General features: G+C 57.8%; 2 protein-coding genes and 1 long non-coding RNA gene across 28 annotated transcripts in view; 1 reads left to right on the top strand and 2 right to left on the bottom strand.

Annotated features, from left to right (window-relative positions):
* The window catches only part of RALGDS (ral guanine nucleotide dissociation stimulator), a 51016-nt gene extending 38771 nt beyond the window's left edge, over positions 1-12245 (bottom strand). For 2 of the 7 annotated variants that reach the window (XM_081590722.1, XM_081590725.1), the window contains exon 1: positions 11786-12049. In XM_081590722.1, the coding sequence (XP_081446848.1) occupies positions 11786-11803 (18 nt within the window). In that variant the 5' untranslated portion in view covers positions 11804-12049. Of the gene's footprint in view, positions 1-5024; positions 5148-11785 lie in introns of those variants that run through there. The other 5 variants (XR_014082192.1, XR_014082193.1, XM_081590714.1 and 2 more) reach the window with 5 other exon arrangements.
* Positions 11375-19408, top strand: LOC145545800 (uncharacterized). 3 transcript variants are annotated; one of them, XR_014082195.1, is made up of 5 exons: positions 11375-11649; positions 12995-13200; positions 16988-17147; positions 18601-18768; positions 18964-19408. It is a non-coding gene; the product is annotated as an uncharacterized LOC145545800 (long non-coding RNA). The 3 variants fall into 3 exon arrangements; XR_014082196.1 differs by having other exon boundaries at positions 11384-11649; positions 12794-13200; XR_014082194.1 differs by having other exon boundaries at positions 11421-11649; positions 12820-13200.
* Positions 15445-24116, bottom strand: GBGT1 (globoside alpha-1,3-N-acetylgalactosaminyltransferase 1 (FORS blood group)). 18 transcript variants are annotated; one of them, XM_081590738.1, is made up of 8 exons: positions 24026-24116; positions 22753-22941; positions 22108-22173; positions 18709-18756; positions 18590-18625; positions 18212-18380; positions 17743-17877; positions 15445-16766 (listed from the first exon to the last, which is right to left on the bottom strand). In XM_081590738.1, exons 6-8 carry the CDS (start codon positions 18331-18333, stop codon positions 16079-16081), a joined length of 945 nt encoding a protein of 314 aa, XP_081446864.1. In that variant the 5' UTR covers positions 18334-18380; positions 18590-18625; positions 18709-18756; positions 22108-22173; positions 22753-22941; positions 24026-24116; the 3' UTR covers positions 15445-16078. The 18 variants fall into 18 exon arrangements, with proteins under 18 accessions (XP_081446864.1, XP_081446866.1, XP_081446863.1 ...); XM_081590740.1 differs by having other exon boundaries at positions 15445-16763; XM_081590737.1 differs by lacking the exon at positions 24026-24116 and adding an exon at positions 23458-23919.
* Between the last annotated feature and the right edge of the window lie 3717 nt (positions 24117-27833).

Raw genomic sequence — 27833 nt, 5'->3', positions numbered from 1 at the left:
CTGGGTCCCTGTCAGCAGGGAGGGTGGTCGGTCCCTTGTATGACATCCAGCTTCATGTCCCTGTCTGCCTCCCCCACACCCAACTCAGAGCCTAAGCCGGAGTCAGGGATCCACCCCCCCTCATTTCTGCTGTTCCCTGATGTGCCAGTGTGGGCATCGTTTAACTGTCACAGGTATGAGGCGGGTTTGCAGGGGAGCAGCTTGGGGCCAGAAGCTCAGAGACAGCACCGGACTCACCCAAAGCCACGCAGCCGCCTGGCTTTTGAGGCTGGTGTTCCCAAGCGGCTCCCAGCTTTTTCTAAAAGCAGAGGGTGATTCTGCTCTTATTTCCACCTGCAGGGGTTCCTCTTTAGAGGAGGGCCATCAGGGGCCATAGCCTCAGGGTGACTTGTGTGAAAGGTCACATGCCTTAGTGGGGAGGCTCTGTCCCCTCTTCCAGGCTGGGGAGAAGTAGGGGCACATCAGAGCAGCAGGGTCCTGGGAAGAAAGGCAGAAGAAAGTGAAAGTTGTTCAGCCCGACTCTGGGACTCCATGAACTACACAGTCTATGGGATTCTCCAGGCCAGAATACTGGAGTGAGTAGCCTATCCCTTCAGCGGATCTTCCCGACCCAGGAATTGAACCAGGGTCTCCCATATTGCAGGGGGCTTCTTTACCAGCTGAGCCACCAGGACCACAGAGGGGGCGGTGCTTATTTTGGCAGCTGAGGCTTTGGCCCCGCCCCAGGCAGGATAGTAACCCGGCGGTCAGCTGCTCTGATTACTGATTCACCCGCCGCAGGGCTCCTCTGCTCGGCTGCCCGCCCGCTGGCCCCTTTAACCAGTCCACTGAGTCACACAGGTTGCCAAGAAGCCAGGAATCTGAGAATCCGGGCCTTGCCCCAGCCGCTCCCACTGGCTTCATGCCCAGCAGGATCTAGCCGGAGCCCTTGCTACTGGCTCAGATGGTAAAGAACCCGCCTGCCAATGCAGGAGACCTGGGTTCGATCCCGGGGTTGGGAAGACCCCCTGGAGAAGGGAATGGCAACCCACTCTAGTATTCTTGCCTGCAGAATCCCATGGACAGAGGAGCCTGGCAGGCTAACATCCATGGGGTAGCACAGAGTCGGACACAATCTAGTGACTGAACAACAATGGGACTGGAGAGCTGCCACTTTGAATAAAGATGAGCTAAGAAAGTAACATTAATAAAATGTCAATAAAACAACCATCCACTATGGGATTGGTTTCTCCCCTCCACTCAGCTGGGCTCTAGCTCAGTCTGTCCTGTTTGCCCCTCATGCCCAAGTGGCTGGAATGATGCCCGGCCCAGTCGATCGGTAGATGGATGACTATGTCACTCACACATGCACGCACACACCATCACAGGAGCACAAAGGATACTGGTGTTCTAAGCATTTTTTAGTTCTTCCCTCTTTTAAAAATTGGAATGGGCGTGAGCTCCTTGAGAGCAGGGACTCTGTTCCCCTGGCGTATCGACGCCTAGAATGGTCCCCTGGCACACTGTGGGCTCTCAACAAACACGCTCTGGTCCAGATGTCTCCTCCAGCTTCCAAGTTCCAGGACTTGAAAATATTCAAGAGTTCAGGGCCACCTACTTAATTCTGGGAAGATGACCAGGAAAGCTTCCTGGAGGAGGCAGCAAAGCAGGAGAGGCACATGAGGGGTGGTAAAGCAGAAGAGCAAGGCCCTGTCTGCCAACCTGTCACTAAAATGCTTTCCAGAGAATGCAACTGGGAGCAGAGACGGGAGGCAGAGCCGGTCAGGGGAGTCAGAGCGGTGGGTCAGCCAGGTTTTCTGGGAAACAGGGGCCTGGAGTTTCCCAGAAGCCTGCCTGCCTGGGGATGTCACTCGGGGCAGGTGGGCAGTCAGTTCAGCTCTGGTTCAATCTGGGGATTTTTCTCCTTCCTGAATTCCCTGCTCAGTAAATGATTCTTGGGGAACGGAACTCTGCTCACCAGGTACACAGAGTTTGCTTTGCAGTGGTCTGGCCCAGACTAAGAAGCCCCTTCCCGGAGCACAGCCAGGCCTGCAGGGCAGGGAGCTGAGCCCACAGTCAGGCCCCTGTGCCCAGCGCAGCCTGGTCACTTGGGGCTTCAGGGCCAGGGGAGTCAGGACAAACGGGCTCTTGTGGTGAGAATGCTGCCTGCTGTGCCAGGGACACTGCGTGCCCGGTGCCACCACCCACCCCGCCACCCGCCTGCAGGGGGCCAGGGCTGCCCTTTCAGAGGGGACCTCCTGAGCTGTCCCGGCCTCTGAGAAGGACCTGGTGCTCCAGATGGCTGCCAGGAGGTGGTGGGGGGTGGCCGCTGCCCTCTTTCCCACACTTCTTCTCCAGCAACGGAGTTCTTGCTGGCGGTGGGGGTGGCAGGGTGAAGACACCTTGGGTTTCCAGGTTCTGGGGCTGACGGTTGCACAGCCTCTGTCCCACCCTCCCGCCACCCACTGTCCCTCTGCCCGGCCCTGGACTTTGCTCCTTCCTTGGTGTCTTCCACAGAAGGCAAGATGCCAGAGCGTCCCCTCTCAGCCTCCACCTGCTCATACCTGGGATTGGCGAGAGGCTGCCAAGGCAGCAGGTGGCCTCCCCTGCCCGGGGACTCTCCGAGAGCTGGACAGGTCTCCGTGCGACGGCCAGAGCACACCAGCGTGTGCTGGGCGTGTGCTAAGCACTTTAGAGCCCTATGAGCTGGTATGCTCACCTGCCCATTTAAAGATGGAGGCTGGGGGTCCGGGCATGAACACTCAGGCCTCCTCACGGTCAAGGCTCGGGGCTGGTGCTTTGAACAAGCAAGATGCCTGCAGGCGTGCCTGCACACACACACAAACACACACAGTCTCTCACTCTCACAATGCACGCTCTCCCTTCCCCAGGCACCAGTTGTGTGTCTGCACAGGTCCTTTCACACGTGTGCTCGCTCAGCCACCATCGGGCTGACACGTGGTCACATATTCACCCAGAGGCCGGGGAGGCTCCCAAGACACACATGTGACCATGTGCAGGACGGCGCACCCAGGCCCAGGACCCTGGCCCTACTGGCAGACGCCGCCGCCACCCCGTGTTCCCAGGCCTGGAAAGCACACTTCCTCAGGGACGCTGCAAGCCTGCTCCTGGCAGGGTGAGGGAGAGGGGAAGGAGGCCTGACTCTGTGCAGGGATTTCCTGGCCCCAAGGGGCTGTGGATGAAACTGCTCTTGAAATCCTGGAGAACTGCCATCATCTGCTGCCAGTCCAGCTCTTCCACACCTGGCACTGCCCACCTGCCAGCTCCAGAGCCATCCGGGGCCTCAGGCCAGGGGGACTGCCTCGCCCTTGAACTTCAACTCCCAGTAACTAGAAGGTCAAAGGGCAACCTCCTGGTCAGCACACCCTATGACAGGGTGGGGTGGTGGAGTGCTGGAGGTCAGGGGCCTGGAACACCGGCCTCAGGGAGGAAGGCCATCTCACAGTATGGCCTGGGTGACTGTCTCAACTTCTCAGGGCCCCCGTTTCCCCACCTGGAAATACGGGTGGATTCAACTCGGGACCCTGCCTTCAGCTCCTTGAGAGCAGTCACGGCTTGTCCACACAGCCGGTGGGCCACACGGCCACCTGCCTTCCTGGAGGGGAAAAGACATCTCCTGCCACCTGCGGGTTTCCCAGGTGGCGCTAGTGGTAAAGAACCCACCTGCCAATGCAGGAGACATAAGAGATGCGTGTTCAATCCCTGGGCTGGGCAGATCTCCTGGACAAGGAAATGGCAACCCATTCCTGTGTTCTTGCCTGGGGAATCCCATGGACAGAGGGGTTGGCGGGCAACAGTCCATGGGGTCGCAAAGAGTCGAACACGACGGGAGTGCCTGAACACGGACACGCACGACACCCGTAGAGGGCTGGCCTGGGCCTGGGCCAGGTGTTCTCACAACCTGACCTCCAGGAGTCCACAAGGTGAGACCACCAAGACACTGAAGAGTGGAGGGGCCCACCTGTCTGGATGCTGCAAACCCTCGCCAGGCTCCCTGGTTCTCGCCTCCTCCTGGAGGACGCAGCAAGGCAGGAGAGAAGCACGAGGGATGGTAAAGCAGAAGGGCAAGGCCCCGTCTGCCAACCTGTCCCTGAAACGCTTTCCAGAGAACGCAACTGGGAGCGGAGATGGGAGGCAGGGCCGGTCAGGGGAGTCGGAGCAGTGGGTCAGCCAGGTTTTCTGGGAAGCAGGGGCCTGGAGGTTCCCAGAAGCCCGCCTGCCTGCCTGGGGACGTCATTCGGGGGAAGGCGGCCTTCCAGGGCCTGAGTTTCCCCAACCCAGACTTCTCTCTCCCTTCTGACCTCTAGACAGCCTCACCTCTCAATGCCCGGGGGTGCGGGGGTGGGCAGGGCCTCCCTGATAGATGGCGAGGTGGATGGTCGGGGCTGGGCTCCCCCGCCCTTTGCCACAGCCCAGACAGATGGGAGTGGACCGGGGCAAGAATCTCCCTGGAATGGAGTCAGGCGCTGGCAGCCCCGGGGGCTTAAAGGGCGTCCTCTGCCCATCCTCCCCCACATGCTCACTCTCCCAGTTCTGAGCTGGACAGTTACTGGGAAAGGGCCTCCTGGGACAAGACCGGTGATCAGGGGAGAGAGTCCCAAGAAGGGAGGAGGTGGATGGTGGGGGGGATAGTTCTTGGGCTCAGGGCCACTCACTGGCCAGAGGAATTTGTCTCCACTGTCCAAGGTCAGCCCCTCCCCACCTCAGCTCCAAACAGTCAGGTGGGCACATCTGGACGGTCCGGTGGTACCAGAAGAGGCCCTGTGCCTTCCCCAAGCCAACCGGTTCTGGATTCCCAACCCAGAAAGTGGGGGAGGATCTGGGGTGCCCCCAGACCCCGGGGTGGGACCCTCCGCCTCTTACGCTGCGGGGGTAGTGGGGCGGGGTGAGCAGAAGAGCCCAGTGGCTTCAATCCGGTAAACTGCGCTCCCGCCCGGGGGGCAAACCCAGGAGGTGGGCAGCGCCCCCGCCCTGTGGTTCCCTCCTGACCCTCCTCCCGGGCCGCTCGCGGGGCCGTGGCTCACCTCGTCCGCCCGCGCGCCCTGCGGCGGGACCACCAGCATGAACGCGGGCAGAGGCGCGCCGCCCGCTCTCGCCGCCCGGCCTGGCCGCGCCCCCGCGCCCCGCTCCGGGCACAGCCGCCGCCCGCGCCCCGGGCCCGGGCCATTGTCTGCGCCTCCCTCGCCCCGCCCCCTCCTCCCGCGGCGCTCCACGGGGCCGGGGTGGGGCTGGGCAGTCAAGGCCAGGATCGTCAGGAGCCCCCCACCCCGCACGGCCCACACGCCCAGCACATTACCGGGTACCACCACCAGAGCCTCCCCCAACTCCGGAGGTGGGCACGCCCCCTCCGCCTTTGACAGATGCGCGCCGGGGAGGCACAGAAGGTGATGGCTTGAGGTCACTTAGAGAGTGCGGGGACCCCGTCAGACTAGGATGCTGGCTCCCTGAGGGCACCCAGAAACCCCTGTGTGTATGGGGGTGGGGGGTGGTCACCAACAGTCCCATCCCTCACTGCCCTTCCCAGAGAACATCTCAGGGGCTCACACCCTGCCCAGCTCCCAAATTCAACCCCTGGGGGGCCTGGCCCCAGTCAGGCTCCCTCCATTCCAACACGCCCTTCTGTCCTGGGGTCAGGGGCTTCATCCTGGCCAGACATGGCACTCATCCATGGGCTTGGCTCCGCTGAACACAGGATCAGCACCCACAAAATGAAGTAGCCCATAAGAGGCCCACAGGGTGGGGCTGTCTTACCTCCCCACGGCACCCCCGTGTCCTCACACTGGGGAGCAGCAAGGCTCCCGGGGTTTAGTGCTGGTCCCAGGACACTCGAGGCTAAGCCCTGAGCTGGGGTATAGACACAGGTGTCCATCTTCGAAGCTAGTGGCCTTCCCCACGAGCCCGCCTGCCTCCCCTTGAGCACGGAGATGGATGCAGGTGGGCAGAGGAAGAGGCAGTGGCTGGCCTGGTCCTGGCCCCTCACCCTCCCGCCCCAGGGGCCCATAAGTGAGCAGGCTAGGGTTTCCCTCGGGAAGGCTCAGAGGGTGAAGCTGCTGGGTGGAAGTAGAGGGTGGTGTGGGTCAGCCACAAAGAGTAGCTAAGGTGTACACACACACTGAATGGTGAACACAGAGATACAAGGGTAGAGGGGGCTACAGATGGGGAAACTGAGGCTAGCAAGAAGGGGCATGCCAGGGTCACACAGCCAGTCTCAAAACTGGCCCAGAACTGAAATCCTCTATTCCAGGGGCTCCACCTACTGTCCCCCTCCATCCATACCCTGCCTGGCCATCCTGTTCCAGGCCTACGTTGCTCATGGCTTCAGGTTGTAGAGGGTACAAAGCACAAAGTACCGTGTTCTCCCCAACTCTGGCTGGTACCTGGCTCCATCCACTGTGTCCTCTGACCCTGCGTTTTATGACATTCTGCTACCATCAGCTGTCACTCAGGTATCCAGGAAATGGACATTGCTAGGTGCCAGGCCAGGTGGCTGACTGGCAGGGTTGGGTGATAGGGAGCGGGGGAGCAGGCTAGGGTTTCCCTTGGGAAGACTCAGAGGGTGAAGCTGCTGGGTGGAAGTAGAGGGTGGTGTGGGTCAGCCACAAAGAGTAGCTAAGGCATACACACAGGCCGTGGGAAAACCCCGGCCCTGAGCCTTCCTGTAGGCAAGTATTTTGGGGACCTGCGGTTGCCAAGCGACTGCTCCAGGTTGCCATGGGAACTCTCCTTTCTCCTGGGGCTTATCATTTTTAGGGGGATGCCCTCTTGTCTCCACCTCCCTCTCCCTGGCTTGGCTGCCCCGGGAGAATACATCAAGGTCCCCAAACCTCATTCCCCCACCCCCCAGAGAGACCTCCCAGCCGTGACCCTAAGAGAAGACTCTTTGAGGTTCAAAAACACAGAACCCTGAGAAAATGCAGAGAACAGAGTCCAAGGCCTTCATTATAGCGGGGAGAGGGCGAAAGGGGTTCATTAGCTCTGTTTACGTCTCTGCTCCGGCTGTTAACCACCACCTTGGGGCCGGCCCTGCCCTGACCGTTGGGAGCCCACTGTAATTGGAAGGAATTTGGCCCCAGCACCCACGCCCGTCCCGTCCCAGGCTTGTCTGCACGCAGAGACATGCCCCTGCCAGCCCTGCCGCCACCTGGCTATGGGAACCCCCTTGGCCTTCCCGGACCTCAGTTTCCCCAACCATCAGTGACGATGGCAGAGGAGCCATCCTGCAGATAGAACGAGACACTGCGGCCAAAGTCTGGGCACAGGGAAAGTGCCATGGGCTGGCTGTCGTTAGCAGGCACCTGTCCTGTGACAGATGGAGATGTGGGGGTGGCCTGGGCGGTCACTCCACGGAGGGTGGCCCCATGGCTAGTGTGCCCCTGATGGCAAAGTGGCCAGCAGAGCCAGGTCCCCAGGCTCCCGGCCCAGTGCCTTCCCCATGGGTTTATCACTTGTCCTATACCCTGTCCCTACGTTCTTCCTCTATGCGGTCTTATCCTCTCAGATGGGAGCCAAGGTGCTCCGTGCAGGCCGGGTGCTCAGCTCTGAGTCCGTGGATAAACACCTGCTGTGTGAACCAGTCAGTGACCCACTGCCAAGGGCTGGTGGCCCCGGCCTCATGAGATACAGAAGTGCCCCAGAGCCGCAGTAAGAGATGGCTTCCGTTTCCCAGGCCAGGGCCATGCCGGGCACTTTGCTCCATCTCGCTGATGCCCAGAGGTGCCCACTCTCCCTCGGGGAGCCCAGGGCCTCTGCTTCTCAGCTCCAGAGAGCACGCCCAGCTTTGTACAACAGGGCAGAACCCCCCACGGTGGGCAGTGGGAAAATCAATGCAGCATCGCCTTCTCTTTGGGCAGGGTCTCTGGGGAAGGGACTTCTCCAGCCTGGATCTGCATGTCCACCCATCCCCATGGCTGCCTTCAGGGTCCCTCCCCCCTGCCCCCAACATCTGGGAAACACTGTCTCCAGCCCTGCAGTAATGGGAGAACTGTCTGGAAACCGCCAGGGTAATCATAGCCGCGGGGGCCCCTGCCAGCAGCTGAGAACGGCCAGCTCGGCTTGCAGGTGAAGCAGGAAAAACACAGAACTAACCACCCACGTGGGTCTGACCCGGGCCGGGCTCACTGGCCGCCCATCCAGGTCGCCACCCAGTCACTGCCCTGTGGCCCCGCCTTGTTTGGTTTCCTCCACCCGTGTGTCACCCCTGAAATGACTGCGGGCCTGGTCTGTTTACAGTTTTGAGCGTGTCGTCTCCTCGCAACTCGAAGGTGAGACCTTTGTCTCTGTGGTGTGGCCGCTGAGGGTGGCCACAAGCAGGGCACAGTGCCACCTGCTGGCGCTGTGCTAGGACGCCCCCAAGCCAGGGAGCTGGGCTGTCCCTGACCGGGCACCCCCAGGCTCCACTCACACCCCACAGCCCTGAGCTGGGGGCCACATCCTAGAGACATGATCAGACCCAAACACTCCCCGCATCCGTGTGGACACGTGGGAACCTGGCCTTCGGGGGTAGGATCACTCCAACGCCCTTGTCCTGGATTGAACTGTGTTCCCACAACATATAAGTTGGAGTCCTAACCTCATGCACTTGTGAATAACACCTGATGTGGAAATAGGATTTTTTAGGAGCACTTTTTAAAAAAAAAATTTTTTTTTTATTGGAGTATAATTGGTTTACAATGTTATGTTAGTTTCTACTGTACAGCAAAGTGAATGTTTATATTGATACATATACACATATTCAGGCTTCCCCAGTGGCTCAGTGGTAAAGAATCCACCTGCAATGCAGGAGACTGAGGTTTGATCCCTGGGTCAGGAAGATTCCCTGGAGGAGGGCATGGCAACCCACTCCAGTATTCTTGCCTGGAGAATCCCATGGACAGAGGAGCCTGGCGGGCTACAGTCCATGGGGTCACAAAGCATCAGACACAACTGAAGGGACTTAGCACACGTATACATATGTTCACTCTTTTTTAGATTCTTTTCCTGTATAGGCCATTACAGAGTACCGAGTGGAGATCCCTGTACTATACAGTGGGTTCTTATTAATTACCTATCTTATATATAGTAGTGTGTATATGTCAGTCCTAGTCTCCCAATTTATCCCTCCCCCTGCCTCCACCCCTGGTAACCGTAAGTTTGTTTTCTACATAGGTGATTCTATTTCTGTTTTGTAAATAAGTTCATTTGTACCATTTTTTTTTTTAGATTTCACATATAAGTGATATATGATATTTGTCTTTCTCTGGAAATAGGGCCTTTGCAGATGTGATCAAGATAAGATGAGGTCACTCAGGAGTAGGCTGAGCCCTAATCAAATGACCAGTGTCCTTATAAGAAGACGGAAGACTGGACACAGACACACACCGAGGAGGCCAAGCGAGGACGGAAGCGGCGTGTGGAGGGAGGCGCTTACGAGGCGAGGAGCATTAGGATTGCCGACAGCCACCAGAGGCTGGCAGAGGCGAGGAAGGGTCCCCCTTCTAGAGGCTTCAGAGGGCCTGGTGCTGCCGACACCTTGATTTTGGACCTCTGGCCTCCCGAACCAAGAGACTATAAATCTCTGTTGTTTCGAGCCACACAGTTTATGGTACTTTGTTACCGCAGCCACAGGAAACTAATACACCTGGCTCCTGGCACCAAGCCATCTCTCTGCTACCCTGGCCAAGTGCAGCCAGGGCACTCAACAGATGCCAGACCCAGGCGTCACCTTCACGTTCAGCATCACATTCCCTCCTCAAATCGTCCCCGAACACAGGGCATCTCCTTTCAGAATGAATACCTCTCTGCACATCCACTGCCTCGGTGAATCCCACCAATAACCCATGAATGATTTCAGAGACGGACCCTCCCTGACTGAGACCCCAGCCGAGCCTCCTGGTCACAGACACTGTGCGATGGTCGATTTGTGTCCCTGTAAGCGTCAAGGGAGGGAGATTCTGTCACACGGCACAGACCCCAGGACATCCTTCTGTGTTTTGCCCTGCTCTCCTCTCTGCCCTCCTCCCACAACTCGCACGGCCACCCTGGCCTCTGTCTCACTTCCTCTCTGGCCAGAATCTCTTCTGTCTCCAAGTCTCTGCATCTTTGACTTTCTTCCAGGCTCCTCGCAGAGTGTGCAAGGCTGGCGCCTCTTGTCTTTCTGGTCACAGCATCAGTGTCACCGTGGAAGCCTTTTAGACCCCCCCCCAGGGGTTCTTGACCCTCCTTCTGGGACCCTGACTCATTTCCCAGGAGCACGTGCTGTTCTCTCACCCACCGATTTGCTTTCTTGCTTTTTGTCCATCTGCCCTCTGAGCCGTGAGCTCCTGGGTGAATGCCCGGGGCACAGTGACTGAATCGATAGAGGATCTCAGAGCCCCCTCCTGCCTCTGGGCCGCTCATATTGCAGACATGGAGGCTAGTAATAAAAGCTGTCTGTTGGGTGGGAGGCAGCCGGACTCCCCGGGGTCCCTTCTCTGCGCCAGTCGCCACCACTGAGCACTGTGGGCATAGCCCGCCCCCTCGTGATCAGCCCCAGCACTGCAGCCCCAGACAGGGAAAACCCAGAAAACAAAACACACACCTTTGTTTGGGTGTAGTCAAGGCAGCGGCTCTCTCTCCCTCACAGGGGCAAAGGAGCCCGACCTGCTGGCTCCAGGGGCGTTGTGCAGGACCTCAGAAGCTCTCCTCGTCCCCCTGTTTCCCTCCACTGTCCTGGTATCCAGGTCCCTCCGGAGGCCTCCTCATCCCAACGGTGGGGGGGGGCGGGCGGGTAACTAACTCCACCCCCTTCCAAATGAGGAACCCCAGGTGCCAACAGAGATGGCACTTTGCCCCTGGACGAGTGGTCCAGGGCTTTGCCTCCTTCTGCACCAGCCAGGTCCCCAGCCCTCCAGGCTGCCACATGTTCAGAAGGACCTGGAGGGAGCAGAAAAGTATTTTCCAAGGACTCGGAGCACGGTGGGTCATGGATGGAGAACCAAGGCCAACAGACTCTTCTACAAGCTGTAGAACCCTCGAGATCACCCCAACCATGAATCCTAAATTGTAGTGGAGTAAACCGAGGACTTCTCTCCTGTAGTTCCCTCTCCACTAGGGGCAAATCTCATCGTGGTTCCAGGTGCCCAGAGTAGTGGATGCAGGAGCCCAGACACTGTCCTCTCCAGGCTGCTCTGGGGATGGTCCCTGCCCAGGTCGACTCCCGGGAACCTGCCCACCTGCCCCTGGCATCTCTGTCCCTCAGCCTGGGGCCCTGAGCCTGTTGCCGGGAGACCGGATGGTCCTGACCCATGGTGGAGCTGCTTTCTACAGCTTTCTTCTTTTCCCCTTGTCATCTCTGTGTCCACTGCTCCCCTGAATGTATGCCATGGTCTCCACCTGTGAGGTCACTGTGTGTGCCTGTGGGCACGTCGGGAGGCCGAGAGGAAAGGGCCTCTCGTGGGAGGGGGAGGGGATGGACAAGGGTCCCCCCAGGAAGTCAGGGGCTCTCCTTCCCCAAGGAAATCCCATGGGAGTGTCTGAGCCCTGAACTAGGAGGCTGGAACCTTTCCATCTCTTCTGGAGTCTTCCCACACTCCCCCGCATCCCCCCCCCCCGCCGTGGGCCCCGGGCCAGCCTCTGTACCTCTCCTGGCCTCAGTTTCCCAATCGTACCAGGAGGGGCTGGACACGGAACTGCGTAAGCGCGCGCTCTGCGTGGACTCTCCCTCCCGGCTGGGTCGGGTGTGGGCGGGGTAGTCGGGGTTCGGGGGCAGGCGGTCCTCCCTCCACCTCCGACGACGGGGAGGGCGATCGCGGCCGGGCAGGGCACTCACCTGACAATCTACCATCATTCTCAGCCCCGGCAGCACATCGCCGGCCCCAGGGCGGGGCCCCGGGCTAGCAGAGGCCCCTCGCCTCGGCCCGCGCGCGGCGCAGGGGGGCGCCCGGCTGCGGGGCTCATGGCGCGGCCTCCCGTCCCCGCCGGGCCCAGGGCTCCGCCGGCGCCGCCGCCCGCGCCGCTCCCATTGTCTGCGCCCGCGCCGCGCCACCGGCCGCTCGGGCCGCGCCGCTCGGTTGCGCCCGGGCTCCCGGGCTCCGGCCGGGTGGGCGGGCCGCGCCGCGGCCCCGCCTCCACGCGTCCCGCCCCCCGCTCGCTGCAGGTGTGAGGGGCGGGCCCCGCCGAGCGCAGCGGCCTCCCTCCAGCGGGCGGACCGTGGGGGTGGACGCCGGCGGGGGCAGGCGGGCCGCGAGCCTGCGGCCGCGCGCGCACGCGTGCACATCCAGGGCCTGCGCGGGCCCGCGGGCGGCGCGTGCACGGGAGCTCCGCCTGGCCGCGGGCTCGCGCGCCGCGCCCCGAGGGCTGACCGCGCGCTGTGGACTCGGCGCGCCCCCACCCACCGCTGCTTGCTGCGTTCCTCCTGTGCCCCCTAGCTCCTCGGGCCACCCCAGACCCCACCGGGCTGGGGTGCTGGGCCGCGTGGTCGTGTAGGCTTGGAGATGTGGGAGTCACGGATTGTGCACCCCCATCCTTCGGTCCTACACCTCGTGTCCGGGCCAGCTCGATGCACGGCAGGCATGGGCAATCCTGGAGGCGGAGTACGGAAAAGGAGATCACGCCCCACCCCACGCCCCCCCGCACTCCCTTGTCTTCCTGGCAGGACTTCCGGACACGAGGTCCAGCCTTTCCCCAGCTGCAGCCCTGGTTGGTGAATGGGGAGCTGGAGGAGCCCAGGCAGGAGCGAGGGGGACCCACCTGGGCTGAATGCTTGTCAGGGGGCGTTAGTGTGACTAAGGATACCCCTGGGTGCTCAGGGATTTTGCCCCTTTTAATTTATGAACAGTGACCTCAGCTCTCAAGGTCACTCAGCTGTAGGTGAGCAAGGCCAGCTATGAATGGAGGACTCAGAATCATTGACCTTCACCTTCGCTCAGCCCGCCGCGCTGACCATCACAGGCCTTGTCCTGGGTCGGGCTCTCCCAGCGGGGCCACATCCTGAACCCAAACCCTCTGGGTGTCTCCCTCTCCCTGCTTTATTCCCCAGCCCTCCCTCCCAAGGGCAGAGTCACTGACCCCATTTTCAGTGGAGGAGACTGAGGCTCTGAGTCACCACACACGCTGGCCTGTCACAGGGAAGGGGACCCACAGGTGATGTGGACCCGCTGTGGATTCGAGCCCGGGTCGTTCTGACCCCAACGGCTGTGCTTTCACAGGAGCCTGAGGAGGTGGCCTCTCAGCCCAGCCTTGGAGGTGAGTCCATGCTGGATGGGGGGCTGTGGGGAGGGGCACTGCAGGCAGGGGGCTCTGAGGGGGAGGGCTTGGGGGGGTCCCTGGGGGAGCACAGCGGTAGGGAGGCTGGGGTGAGGGGTGCTCCCTGGGGAGGGTGTCTGGACCAGACTGCACAGTGCTCTGAGTGCAGGCTAAGAAGTCAGGGGTCACTGCAGGCTGGGGCCGTGGGGCACACGGTTTCCAGATGGTTTTGTCAGAGCCGCAGCACCTCAGCTGGGAGGAGCTTAGCGAGGTGCTATTCACCCCACCACTCAAGCGTGCACCCCTGCGATGCCACCAGGGACGAGGTCTGCTCCTCCTGTGCACAGTGGGGGCTCTGGTGCACAGAGCCCACTGGTGCACAGAGTCTGGTCCACCTGGTCTGCCTCCTCCCAGGGCTGGGGATATTGCCCAGCTTCTTCTCCAAGTGCCTGCCCAGAAGGCAGTGCCCAGAGGGCTCCCAGCCATAGTCCCATTTGATTGTCACCCCAGGGCCTCAGGGTGGTGGAGTGCCCTGCCCAGCATCCCACATGTGCTAGGACAGACTAAAACCTGTGTTCTCTCAGCTGCCTCACATTCATGCAGTCATCCAACAAACATTCAAAGAATGCCTCCTGGGTTTCAGGTACCGGGGTAAACCTGGTTGGCCACCATCTGTATCCTCTTGGGGCTTACCGACTGAGAAAGGGGTGGAGATGGGCAGAACATTGTAAAGGATGACATAGGGATGAGGATTTATGGGAACACTGAAAGGTACCCACTCTGGAAGGAAGGGGGAACAAATCAAGGCTGGCTTCCTGGGGGAGGTGATGTCATGATTATGTTCCTGGAATTGGGCCAGATGACTGGACAGGGAGGCCTGACCAGTAGGCAGTGTGAGCAAAGGTATGCTGGTCCCAACCCCATGGCAGAGCAGTGATGTTGGACTGTAAGGCGTGGGGAGGAGGTAGTTGGTCACGAGGGGACAGGAAGCTTACATTTCAGGGGCCTCTATTGCAGGGGACACTGCAGACATTTTGCATTTGTGATTCTGTCGATTTCTATCTCTGGTACTCCCCTCTCTCTCCTGGGTCAGGCCTGTCTCCCACTACCCCTCCCACTCCTACGAGGCCTGGTACTTCTTCTCACCCATAGAGCAGCTCTGGCCCCAAGCCCTCAGCTCTTTGAGGAAGTAGCCTGGACCCTGTTTTAGATCTAGGAGTTGGGTAGTCACTCACTCAACCGTGTCTGAGGGCCATGCCTGGGATGTGGTCCGAGGTAGCCCTAGTGCCTGGGGGGTTGGGGGGGCCCATCAGCTGGACCCAGAACTGGGCTGGAGTGAGCAAGGGTTCATTTCTCTCCTGCAACGCTGCCCGGGCTCAGGGCCACCTCCTCCTCCTCTGGTCTCCAAGTCAAGGGCCTTCTCCCTGCTGCAGCACGGAAGTTCGGTGAAGGCAGGGCCTGCCCCTTCATACACACCCCAGGGCAGGGCTGGGCACCCTGGGAAGGTGGGGGCACATGGGCCACGGACCCACCCTTGTCCCTCTGCCCGGGGAGCACCCCAGGGCCCCTCCCTGACTCGTCCTCTCTGGCTCAGGCTGTCTCCCCACGTGGTCACTCAGCCTGCCCGTGCTCTTGCAGTCTGTCCTGGCTTGCCACCCAAGCACAGGCTGCGGGAAGAGTAGGCTTGGGGCTGGCCCCAGCTTTGCCCAGGGTGCCCAGGTGGGTGGGTTTCTGCTCCTCCTGACTTGGCCACAGACCACACCCCCTGCCCTCTACCTTATGTGGCAAGGATGCTGCTGCCCCCAGGAGAGTGCACACTGGGTTCCCCACCCACCGCTTTTGTCCCACCAGGCAGACAGGACCACCGCAGGGCTCTAAAGCCCCTCTAATCCTAGGCCTGCCTGGTGACCTTAGTGCCCCACGCCCACCAGGAGTGCCCCGGGCTGAGGCTGATGGCAGATGCAGCAGACACACGTGCTCTGCACTCAGGGACCAAGAGCCCACAGGACATCCACCTGGGAGGGAGCTCTGCTCCCCCCGACTCAGGAGAGCTGCATAGCCGGTGATGTTTTCACTTCACCCATCTCCCAGGAGAACTGGGACGAAATCCTGCCTGTTGCAGCGGCTAGCAGCAGCCCAGGCTTGCTAGAAAACTGTACCCCCACCCTCCCACCCAAGCTGACTGTACTAGCAACCCAGGCTGCCTGCATCCCTAGAGGCCTGGCAACCCAGATACTCAAGAGCTGCAGGTGAAGAAAGCCCGGTTAGGGCCTAGCACACACTACTTTTATTAGATGCTGCCCCAACCCTCTTACAGAAGAGGTGCGTGGTGCCAGGGACCATCCACCTCGAGTGAGGCAGGGACATGAAACCAGAGAGCCTGGAAGGCTCCCTCCGGGGGGTCCTGAGTGAAGAACTGGCTCCAGAGGCTCGGGGGACACATCAGGGACCCCTGCAGCCAGAGAAAAGGGGGTGGGGATGCCTTTCCTACAAGTGTTAGAAGTGCAACTTCAAGGGCAGCAGGCAACGAATGAGCGGGTGGCAGAGGGGATTTGGGCCACTGGGTGGGGCTGCCTCGAAGGCTCGTGAGCTGGCGGAAGGCCCCATCTTCTTCCACCTCTGGCCTCCCCTCCTCCTGTCCTTGGGCCTCGGATGGTGTGATCTTTGCGTTCTCCTCCACACGGACACTGCTCTTCACAGGGGACAGAGGCCTTTCCAGGCCCGTCTTCCCGCTGGATTCCGCCAGCAGAGGCGGAGGTTAGATGGCACAGGGCTGGTCCCACCTAAGGCTTGAGGAGGGAGGCCCCGGTGCCCGGAGGCTCCGGTGAGCCGGGCGCTCACTGGGGTTCCCCCGTCCGCAGCGGCCCCGCCTCCGCCGTCAGCTCCGCAGCCATGCGGTGTCCTTGTTCAGGGTGGAGAAGCGGATCAGCTTCAGGCTGGGGGGCTGGGGCTTCCTGTCATCCCAGAGGTACTCGGGGGACAGCACCTTGGAGGGCTTGTGCGAGAGGAAGCGGCGATTCAGGTGGCTCTCCTCCTGCCAGGCCGCCATGATGCCGTTGGCCTTGTCCGCCAGGATGCCCATGTGGCAGCCCCTGGTGAACTCGTACACCCTGGCCACCCGCCCCCCGAAGACCGCCCCGCCATAGTAGAAGTCCCCCTCGCTGTCTGCCACGAAGGCGGTGGAGATGGGCCGGCGCTCGTAGGGGAACTGGTGGCGGGGGACGGTGAAGTAGCCTGGGTGGATGGCGGCCACCAGGTCCCCCAGGGTCTCGGGGCCCCAAGGGTTCCGGAACGCCATGTCCACATCCAGGCAGAAGAGGTAGTCCACCTCCCGGTGTGCCCTCTCGGCGATGTGCACGCTAATGGCCTCCATCCGGCGCATGGTGGCCTCCTCCCACTGGGAGGGCCCGGGGACTGGGATGACGCTGAGGCGGCGGCCGGGGCCCAGCGGGACCCGAGGAATGGCCTGGGGGTCGTCAGTGAAGATGTAGTAGTGCACGCGGTACCCCCGCATGAAGAACCGCTCGGCCGACTCCAGGAAGTGCTGGACGAACAGGGTGTACCTGCTGGATTGGACCCCGTCACACACCACGGCCTCCGCAGGGCCACTGCCTGGTCCCCGCTCCATGCTGGCACCCCGTGGGGCCCAGGGCTAGGCCGGGGTCCCCCTCCCAGCTTCCCATCTCAAGGAATCACTCAGGTCCACCCCTCATCTGTCAAGTTCCCCTGATCACGGTACCAACCTCTAGAGACCATCCTAATAATGATAACTTGATGATATTCACAGGCCGCATGCCCTAACTTTTCCTGAGCACTTACAAGTGCCAGGCAGTGTTCTAAGGGATTACCTCCTGGCCTCGCAAACTCCCGAGAAGGCAGGGACCACACTCCCCGCTTTACAGACAAGGACACTGAGCCTCAGAGAGAAAAAAGTAGCTGAGAATCGGGTAAGTGGCTGCACATCAAGGGGAAGTGAGTGGTGCTGGGTGCTCATTGGGTTGGGGGAGAGGGAGCCCCCCGACTCCAAGTGGGCCATCCATCACCTGACCAGTGCTTTAGTCATTGGGCCCCCCCCCACATTGGGGTCCCTCTCTCAGGAGTCCCAGAAAGGAAGGGCCAGGTGGGGAAAGGGAGGAGGGGTGAAAACAGGGGGTGTCCTGAGAGCAAGCAGGCCTAGGGGTGGAGGAGAGGGTCCCCAGGGCAGGGCCATCTCTCTCTTGACCTGCCTGTGGCCTGACCACGGACCCTCCATTTCTGGGCTTGCCATTCCTTCACACCTGCCTGGACGGTTCGGGGAAGCAGACGGGGTGAGGGGCAAGGTGTCTCCTGAGGAAGGCTCCTGCTGCTCTCTCACTGGGGCTGCCTCCCCCTCCCCGCTTGCATGCCAGGCCCAGACCATCCCGTTCCTCCATGAAGACTCTCCCACCATCACACTCTGCTCTGTCACTTCCCACCTGGCACAGCCTCCCTGGTGCCCGGGCAGGGTCTTGTCTCTCCCCAGACTACCCCACCCCCCCGCCCCCAGCCCAGCCCCCTACTCACTTCCCCACGGCAAACGCCGTGAGCCCGATGGTCAGGTTCAGTGGCTGGTAGATGTGATGCAGAAGTTCAGCGTCAAAGGTTCCCTCGGAGACGATGGGCGCTAGCCAGGGTGTCAGTGTCAGTAGCTCTGTGGGCCTGGCAGCAGAGGAGGCCGAGGGGGCTGAGACCCTCCCCTGGGGAAAGCCTCCGTCTCATCTTGGTCCTGCCTCCCATGCTGTGTGACCCTGGGCAGCTTCATCCCTGTCTCTGGGCCACCGTATCCTCAAGTGGGGATGATAATAGCTCCTTCCCAGGAAGGGCAAGAGGACCAGGAGTTACTGCACATCCAGTGTCTAGAGGAGCCTGGCATTTCTGGTGTCCGCTAAGGGCCTTGGAGTTGGGGGTTATCATTATCATTATTAATAATGGATCAAGCACTAAAGGCACGGTGCTCTGCAGTTTTTTGTTTGTTTGTTTTTGGCTGCATCACCTGGCTTGCAGGATCTTAGTTCCCTGACCAGGGAGTGAGTCAGGGTCCTTGGCGGTGAAAGCGCAGAGTCCTAACCACCGGGGCTGCCCAGGAATCGCTGCTCCGCATTTTGCCAACCTCATTTTATCTGGTCCTCTGCCCCGCTGAGTGGGTATCACTAACCATCCACCTGTATAGAAGAAGCTCAGAAGAGTTGGGTAACCTACCCAAGATCACACAGCTAGTGACAGAGCTGGACTGGAGCCCAGGTGCCAGAGTACCCGGACCCTGAGGTCAGCTGACCCCTCCAGCACCCCAGCTTCTAAATCAGAGCTTTGCCCCCAACCCCCACCCCCTCGAGTCTCTCCATCCTGCACCCAGGCCCTAATCAACACCTACTTTTGCTCCAGCAGCTTGGGCTGAGGGTACTGTGACCTGCAACCAAGAAGGGTGAGTGGTTAAAGGGATGGCAGCTGCCCACCCTGGGGCCACAGAGGGCGAAAGGACAGGCTGCTTACTGTGCCACAGGCTGGGACAGCTCCTCCTCGTACTGAAGCTTCATGTTGCTGGTGGGAAAGGTGAGACAGGGCCATCGGCGTCGTTAAAACACCCCCATGGGGCAGGCGCCCCCTCCCCCAGGCTCCCTGGCCCCTCCTCCATGGCTCTGCCCGCTCTCCGGGGGCTGGGCTTCTACAGAGGCCGCCCGTCCAGGGTCACCATGTGGCAGGGCGGTGATTCAAGCTGGCGCCATTTGTCTCCACGGTCTTTTTCAGCTCTGGAAGAGCGTGGGCGCCATGGAGAAGCTTTCAGGAGCTGCAAAGTGAGCCCAGCTCTGCCTCTTTCAAGCCTGGGAGCTCAGACAGACGAGGCTGCAGGCTGGAGAGACCCGGGGGTGGACACCCCACTCCTCGAGGTTTTGTCCCCTCTCCCTTAAAGTGAGGACAACAGAGTCACTCTGCAGGGCGGAAGTGAGGCCTGGAGACGGGACAGGCCTGCTCCTCTGACCCAGCGAGCCGGTCAGAGCCAGTTCCAGCAGAGGCCTGAGGTTGCCTGTGAGGCTCGGACCACCCGAGGACTCGAGTGCCTGCCGTTCACTCGGGTCTCTTCATTCTGTCACCCATGGGGGGCTGGCTTAAGCTTCCTGGAGCTGTGCTGCTGTTTTCTGTCTACGCTTTGTGTGTGTGGTGAGATATACAAGACAAAGATGTACCACCTTAACCATTTGAGAGCGTAGAGTTCCGGGGCATCAGGTACATTCATGTTGCTGTGCAAACATCACCTCCACCCATCTCTAGAACTTGTTCATCGTCCCCAAACTGAAACTGTCTCCCTGAGATACTACCTCTCCATCCCTTCTCCCAACCCTTGGTAACTATTATGCTTACTTCCGTTTCTGTAAAAAAAAAAATCTTTTTTTTTTTTAATAAGATCTCTATTCATTTTGGGCACGCCACGTGGCATGTAGTATCTTAGTGTCCCGACTTGGAATCAAACCTGTGCCCCCTGCATTGGGAGTATGAAGTCTCAACTATTGAACCACCAGGAAGTCCCATTTCTCTTTACTAGAGATCTCTTATAAATGACACCCTACAGTATTTGTCCTATAGTGATTAGCTTATACTCTGGAAGATATATTTTTTAAAGCTGATCCATCAACTTGGCCCTCTGCCATAGTTTCACACAAACAAGCACATTTCGGGTCCTGCTCAGAAAGTGACGGGACTCTGAGAAGCTGATAAGAAATGAGAAGGAGAAAGGGGTCTTCGTCCCACACTTCCCTGGCCATCAGTGTCTCCCTTCGCCTCACCAGCCCCGACATGCTCCGCTCTGGCCATGTTAAGGAGTCAGACGGAAGAACACCAAAGCACAGATGGGCCAGAGCCAAAAAAAAAAAAGGAACTTCATGTTTCCAGACCTCTGAAGGTAATAAAATTGAAGAAATCCAAATGAACAGAGGGGAAGGTGTGAACATTTAAAACTAACAAAAAATCTCCAACTTTAATCTGTTTAAAAAACTCAGAACCTGAATATAGACTGCAAGTAATTTTTAAAAAACTGCAAATAATTAAAAAAAAAAGTGGCGAGTACTTTCGGCCAAAGGTGGTGATAGAGGACCTGCCAACAAGCCACAGGGGGGCAGGTGGTGGAGCAGGCGGGTCACAAAAGAGGAAATTCAGTAAATGGGAAGGCGTGGGGAGATGAGGGCCGCACAGGAATCAAAGGAGTGGAATTTAAACCATAGTGCATTTCCCATCTCTCAAATTAGCAAGGTGGTTTGGTTTTTGTTTTTCATGACACCTAATACTTGCAGCACCAGCCCAGGTGCAGTGCAGCTGCTGGGGGCGGGGGAGGTGGGGAGGTGTATTTGTGTGTTTGCCACGGTCCCCCTGGAGAGCTCCCAGGTGCTGTCGGGTGGTGTTAGTGGTAAAGAACCCGCCTGCCAATGCGGGAGACGCCAGAGATGCAGGTTGGATCCCTGGGTCCAAACAAAAACCCTCGTGTCCTATTGGCCTGAATCACTCTGACTCAGGGTCAGGAAGATCCCCTGGAGGAAGAAATGGCAACGCACTCCAGTGTTCTTGCCTGGGAAACCCCATGGGAAGGGGAGCCCGGTGGGCTACAGTCCATGGGGTCACAAAGAGTCAGACAGGGCTGAAGCGACTAAGCAGGCACCCTGGAGAGCAGCCTGATGAGATGGATGGAGACCCTGGCCGTACCCTTTGGCCCAGGAACGTACCAAATAAAAGGATTTTTAAGATGGAAAAAGCTGGGACTTCCCTGGTGGCCCAGTGGCTTATACTCCGTGCTCCCAAAGCAGGGACCTGGGATTCAGTCCCTGGTCAGGGAACCAGATCCCATGTGCCACCCACAGCTAAAGATCCTGCATGCTGAGACGGAGATGGGAGGCCCCGCGTGCTGCAACCAAGACCCGGCACAGGCAAATAAATTAATTAAAAAAAAAAAAAGATGAACAAAGCTTTATATCCAAAGTTGCTCATTATGAACTACTTTAGAATGCTGGTGAACTAGAAACAACCTAAATGCCCTAAGTTGTTGGTGGGAAAAGGAGAGGGTTTAAGAATTAGGGCCCAGCCTCTGGGTGGAATAAAATCATGGTGACCAGATGCTGAAAAATAAAGGCAATTATGGGGAAATAGGATAAGAATTGCAAAAACATTCTGGTCACAACTATTTTCAACAGCAAGTGTACTTTCTGCTTTCAGAACAATCTGTTTGAATAGAAAGTGCAGCAATCAACAAGCTGACAATGGAGTCAGAGTGTGATTTAGGCCAGTAGGACACAAGAGGGTTTTTGTTTTCTTTTGTCTTTTCTGTTGTCCTGCCTAATTTACTACATTCTGTTTATAATAGTGAAACACACCCTACTGTTAATTAGTAGTCTATGATCCAGATTTTAAACTTTCCTTTAGGTGTCATGAAAACCAGAAGGCCACGGGGCCAAATGCCACCTTGAGACTGTCCCAAATCATCTTTATCACTGTGAACTGTCCAAGTGTCAGATCTGTTATCTGAGGGAGACTGGCCATGTGTGCATTTGTCCTTCCAACCCACAGAGAGCACAACATTGAGCAAAAAGGTCAAGTCCTAAAAGCATTCTTTCCTGAGCACCTCCTGTATACCAGGTGCAGCACCAGGAGACTTACAGGCATCATCACACCCCAAGCTCTATCATCCCATTTTACAGATATGGCAAGTGAGGCTCTGAGCTATGCAACATGCTCAAAATCATACCGTGGAGAGGGCACTGCAAGGATACCTGAGGACGGAAACAGGGAACTTCCACATTTGTGGCTCAGAATCATGAGTTTAGGACCTAAGAACCTACAAAGTGACCTGAAAAGCCTTCCCATCTTCCCTATTCTGGAGGCCCCTAATTCTGCCTGCCCCATACTTACAAGATCTCTGGGCAGGGGAGGTAATAGGGGATGTAGGAGACCAGCAGCCAGTTCTCGACATACACCCTGGGAAGGAAATACATGTGTTGACTTGATTTTGAAGCTGAGGCTGAGAATTCACATTGGTGCGTGTTAGTGGAAATGCAGGTCCCCAGTGGCACACCTGGGGTCCTCCCCCCGCCCTCCACCTATCAGTCCTTGGGTCTGGCTGACCTCAGAGAACAAAGCCTCCTGGCCTTCTGCAATGAGTCATTATACAGCTATGCAGCCATTCATTCCTGGGGCAGGAATGGTCTTGACACCAGTCCCACAAGGGACTGGTGGTGTGGGGGAACCCCCAGAGCTTTGCAGAAAGGACACATGAGGTGAATTCTGGAGCATAAACAGGAGTTCCTCATTAACATGGCTAGAAGAATAGTCCAGGCAGAGGCAAGAGTTAAGTGTAGAGGCTGGGAGGTCAGCGCAAAGGAAAACCCATAAGCCAGGCTGGTTCAGTCATACTGGAGCTAGGGTGGAGGGACAGGTGTGCCTAGAGAGGAGGGTGGGACCTGGAAATACTGGGAAGGGGTTCAGGTTTGGGGGTTGAGATGCTGAGAGAGGGAGGAGTCTGGGGTGGGGACAGAGGGCTGCAAGGGGCATGCTCACCACAGAGAGCAGAGGGTGATGCCCAGCAGCAGGCAGAATCCCAGGCCCAGGGCCAGTCTCGGGCAGTGCATCGCTGGGGGCGGCATCTGAGCCTGGGCACTTGCAGAGGCTGAGTGGACCTTGGTGAATCCGCCCACCTCTCTCAGGGGTGTCAGGCTCAGAGTCTGGGTCTCCGGGGTCAGGGAACACCTGCAAAGGGATGCTCCTTATCCACAGGACACTGATCCCCCCCAATTTTTTTGTTGCTCTGCCCTCCCCTGGGCACCAACATCAAGGGGAATGTGGATTCCAGGCGTCACCCTGTCCAGCTGGACCCTAGGCCCAGATCTGGCAGTTCCAACGGACAGAGGCTCAGGATTCAGCCAAAGCATGCTGCTGTGCCTCGGGAAAGGCACTGGGCCCGAAAGGCGACTGGCCACCCCCCTGCCTTGGCTCACAGGTCTCCCTCCTGAAACTTCCATGATGAGCCGGCCTTCCCAGCCACTAGGGCCAGAGCACTTGGAGAAGGATTCTGGGGGAAACAGCCGGGTCGCCGGAAATCCAGCCCAGAGCCGGCACCGCGTGGGTACACGCGGCCTGGGGAAGGGGGTTGCTGGGCAGAGATGGGCAGCGGTGATCTTCCTGGCCAGGGATGTGGTGTAGGGGTGGCAGCCGAGCGTTCCTCCGGGAAGTGGAGCTCTCCTGGGAGCGCGGTTCACCTCTCACCTGCTCGGCGCCACCCTTGGGCAAGGCACTCTCCTCCCCGGTCCATCACAGCCTGGTGGTGGGAGCGGGGGTGGGGTGGTCCTCCTCAGCTATAGGGGGGCTTGGTGTGGAGGACAAGACGCAGTACGCGCCGCTCCGGACACGAGGGGAGGGCTGTAAAAGCGCTCGGCCCAGCCCAGGTCACAGGGAGCGCGGGACCCCCTGCGTCCGCCCGAGGTCAGATCGAGATCCCCAGGCAGGAGCTTCGGGTCTTTGGTCCCGCTCACTCTGCGGCCTCTGGCAAGTCCGCTGGCGCTCTCGCTCCCTCTGCGGATCTCGGCTTCCCCACCCGGGCCTGGGGCGCCGGCTCCTCCAAAGGCTCCACCTGACGCGTCAGCTCCGCTAGATCGTGGGCCGCGCCGCCGACTCAGAGGCCGGCCCGCACTCCCGCCGCCCCAGCAAGTGACCCGCACCCCGGAGCCCGGGGCCCGCATGCGCGCGCCTCCACTTCCGCCGGCCACTGCGGGCCCCAGCCGGACCCGCGGCGTGACGGACGGAGCGCGACTGTCGCTGCCGCCTGCAGACTCACCTCTTGCGGCCGGACCAAGGTGGGGACGGACGGAGGGGCGCAGCTGGGCGGAAATCAGGGACACAGCTGGCCTGGGCGCCTCAGCTAGCGCGGTGGGCGGGGCCGGGCGGGGGCGGGGAAAGGAGCCTCTCGCCCCGCCCACCGACCGATGCTCCTTCCGCCCGGCATCGACCCGCCCACCAGCCGCAGACCCGCGCCCCCTAGAGGTCCCCCGGGGCTCTACTCGCTGCGGGCCACGTGGGCCACGCCTCCAAGGCGAAGACCAATCTTCGGTGACAGGAGCGTGGGTCAGGGAACTCCGGGATGGGGGGGCGGTGCGCGCTCGAGAAGTCAGGGATCCGATTTTGGGAGAAAACTTTGTTTTTAGAGGAGCGTTGAAGCAATCACTGGAAGGGAAAACCAGAAGGACGTCGTCCTGACTTTCCCGCTTGGGATCATCACTCTTGCTTAGGAACCCTGAGCCTGGCACGCCGGCCTGGAGACCTTGAGCAGTTCTTGGAATCTCTCGGAGCCTCTGTCTCCTCCTCTGTGAACGGAATTAGCCATACTTTCCTCCAGAGGTTGTATTGACCCTAGTTCATCTTTGGGAGTCCAGGAACCCCAGGAGGACTGTCTTAGATACCTCCAAGGATCGGCCAAGGGCCGAGATTGTGGACCTCAAAGGCAGAGGTGTGGTGAGGGAGGGGGCTTTCAGAGGGACAGAAAGGAAGGCACCCTGAGGGTGAAGAAGTGGGCCATAACAAGGGCCGGTGACGAACAAATTCAAGGGATTAGATCTGGTAGACAGAGTGCCTGAACAACTGTGGACGGAGGTTTGTAACACTGTACAGGAGGTGGTGACCAAAACCGTCCCAAAGAAAAAGAAATGCAAGAAGACAGAGTGGTTTGTATGAGGCAGCTTTACAAATAACGGAGAAAAGGAGGGAATGTACCCTTCTACATTCAGTTGGGTATATCTTTTCTAGCGAAAGGCAAGGGAGAAAGGGAAAGATATACCCAACAGAATGTAGAGTTCAAGAGAATAGCAAGGAGAGATAAGAAAGCCTTCTTAAGTAAATAATGCAAAGAAATAGAGGAAAACAACAGAATGGGAAAGACTAGAGCTCTCTTCAAGAAAATTGGAGATACCAAGGGGACATTTCATGCCAGGATGGGCCCGATGAATGACAGAAACTGTAAGGATCTAACAGAAGCAGAAGAGATTAAAAAGAAGTGGCAAAGATACACAGAAGAGCTATACAAAAAAACATCTTAATGACCCGGATAACCACGATGGTGTGGTCACTCACTTAAAGCCAGACATCCTGGAGTGTGAAGTCAAGTTCGTCTTTGAAGCGTTACAAGAGACAAAGCTAGTGGAGGTGATGGAATTCCAGTTGAGCTATTTCAGATCCTAAAAGATGCTGCTGTTAAACTGCTGCATTCAGTATGCCAGCAAATTTGGAAAACTCAGCAGTGGCCACAGGACTAGAAAAGGACAGTTTTCATTCCAATCCTAAAAAAGAGCAATGCCAAAGAATGTTCAAACTACCATACAATTGTGCTCATTTCACAAGCTAGCAAGGTAATGTTCAAAATCCTGCAAGGAAGGCTTTAGCAGTAAGTGAACTGAGAAGTTCTAGATGTACAAGCTGGATTTAGAAAAGGCAGAGGAACCAGAGATCAAATTGCCAACATCCATTGGATCAGAGAGAAAGCAAGGGAATTCCAGAAAAACATCTACTTCTGCTTCATTGACTATACTAAAGCCTTTCACTGTGTGGATCACAACAGACTGTGAAGAGATGGGAATACCAGATTACCTTACCTATCTCCTGAGAAACCTATATGCAGGTCAAGAAGCAACAATTAGAACAGAACAGAACATGGAACAACAGACTGGTTCAAAACTGAGAAAGAAGTACATCAAGGCTGTGTATTCACCCTGCTTATTTAACTTATATGCAGAGTACATCATGAGAAATACTGGGCTGATGAAGCATGAGCTGGAATCAAGATTTTGGGGAAAAATATCAACAGCCTCAAGATATGCAGATGATACTATTCTAATGGCAAACAGTGAAGAGGAACTAAAGAGCCTCTTGAGGAGGATGAAAAAGGAGAGTGAAAAAGCTGGCTTAAAACTCAGCATTCAAAAAATGAAGATCATGGCATCCAGTGCCATCACTTTATGGCAAATAGATGGGAAAAAACTGAAACAGTGACAGACTTTATTTTCTTGGGCTCCAAAATGACTGTGGATGGTGACTGCAGCCATGAAATTAAAAAATGCTTGCTCCTTGGAAGAAAAGCTATGACAAATCTAGACAGTGTATTAAAAAGTAGAGACATCACTTTGACAAATAGGTCCATATAGTCAAAGCTATGGTTTTTCCAGTAGTCATGTATGGATGTGAGAGTTGGACCATAAAGAAGACTGAGCACTGAAGAATTGTTGCTTTTGAACTGTGGTGTTGGAGAAGACTCTTGAGAGTCCCTTGGACTGCAAGGAGATCAAACCAGTCCATCGTAAAGGAAATCAGTCTTGAATATTCATTGGAAGGACTGATGCTGAAGCTGAAACTCCAATACTTTGGCCATGTGATGCAAAGAACTGACTCATCTGAAAAGACCTTGATGCTGGGAAAGATTGAAGGCGGGAGGAGAAAGAGACGACAGAGGATGAGATGGTTGGATGGCATCACCAACTCAGTGGACATGAGTTTGAACAAGCTTCGGGAGTTGATGATGGACAGGGAGGCCTGGCGTGCTGCAGTCCATGGGGTCACAAAGAATCAGACAGGACTGAGCGACTAACACAAGTTAAGGAATATGTATGCAGAGAAACAGCATGGGAGACAAAATAACAACTGAGGCTCAGAGAGGTTATAGTGAGACAGGAAGAGGGCAGGGCACAAACTTTAAAAGGATGACATAGCTTGAGGACACGGCCTAAATTGATTAGAATCAATTAGGTCCATGATGGTGGACTCAACGTGTGCTTGATCTTGAGTCTTGGGATACAGCTCATTATAATACCCCAGGCGACTTGTATATGACCCTGATGCTGGGAAAGACTGAAGGCGGGAGGAGAAGGGGACAACGAGGATGAGATGGCTGGATGGCATCACCCACTCGATGGACATGAGTTTGAGCAAACTCCGGGAGTTGGTGATGGACCGGGAGGCCTGACCTGCTGCAGTCCATGGGGTCGCAAAGAGTCAGACATGACAGAATGACTGAACTGAACTGAACTGAGGAGGCTTGACCATAGATGTCAAAAAGTGGGCGGTGGCCCAATTTCTGAAAATCTCCACCACTTCCCTAAAATAGCTATAATACTCCTCCCACTCATCCAGTTCAGTTCAGTTGCTCAGTAGCGTCAGACTATTTCCCCGTGGACTGCAGCACGCCAGGCTTCCCTGTCCATCACCAACTCCCAGAGCTTGCTCAAACGCATGTCCCACTCATTAGCCTGTGTAATCACCCACCCCTATAAAAACTGACAACCCTGTATCCTGCTTCCTCTCGTGCCTCTCCAGATGGCACACACACTGTCTATGGACTGTGTTTCTTCCCTGAATAAACCTTGTTTCACTTCACTATGGCTCACTCTTGAATTCCTTCCTTCAAGAAGCCAAGAACCACCACTTGGTGGCTCTCCCAGGGACTGAGATGTGACCTGGTGTGTGACCATCCTCTCTCGCCCCCACCCTCTTTCCCACAACTATGGGTTTGCCAGGGTCACGATGATGCAGCCTGAAGTTGCAAATGCAGATCCGTGTGGCACCGGGCACAACATCCTTTGTGGGTGTCTTTGCCGGGGTCC

This window comes from Giraffa tippelskirchi, chromosome 4 (assembly GCF_054371585.1).
Source record: "Giraffa tippelskirchi isolate mGirTip1 chromosome 4, T2T-mGirTip1v1.2.pri, whole genome shotgun sequence".
Taxonomy (NCBI): Eukaryota; Metazoa; Chordata; class Mammalia; order Artiodactyla; family Giraffidae; genus Giraffa; species Giraffa tippelskirchi.
This window is presented reverse-complemented; position numbering and strand designations above follow the sequence as displayed.

Coding starts and splice junctions, on each gene's coding strand:
- GBGT1 (XM_081590729.1), bottom strand. CDS start 22,168: ATGTCGAGAACTGGCTGCTGGTCTCCTACATCCCCTATTACCTCCCCT. Junction 18,626..22,107: donor CTCCCCTGCCCAGAGATCTT/GTAAGTATGGGG, acceptor TCTTGGTTGCAG/GTCACAGTACCCTCAGCCCA. Junction 18,381..18,589: donor CCCAAGCTGCTGGAGCAAAA/GTAGGTGTTGAT, acceptor TCTTCTATACAG/GTGGATGGTTAGTGATACCC.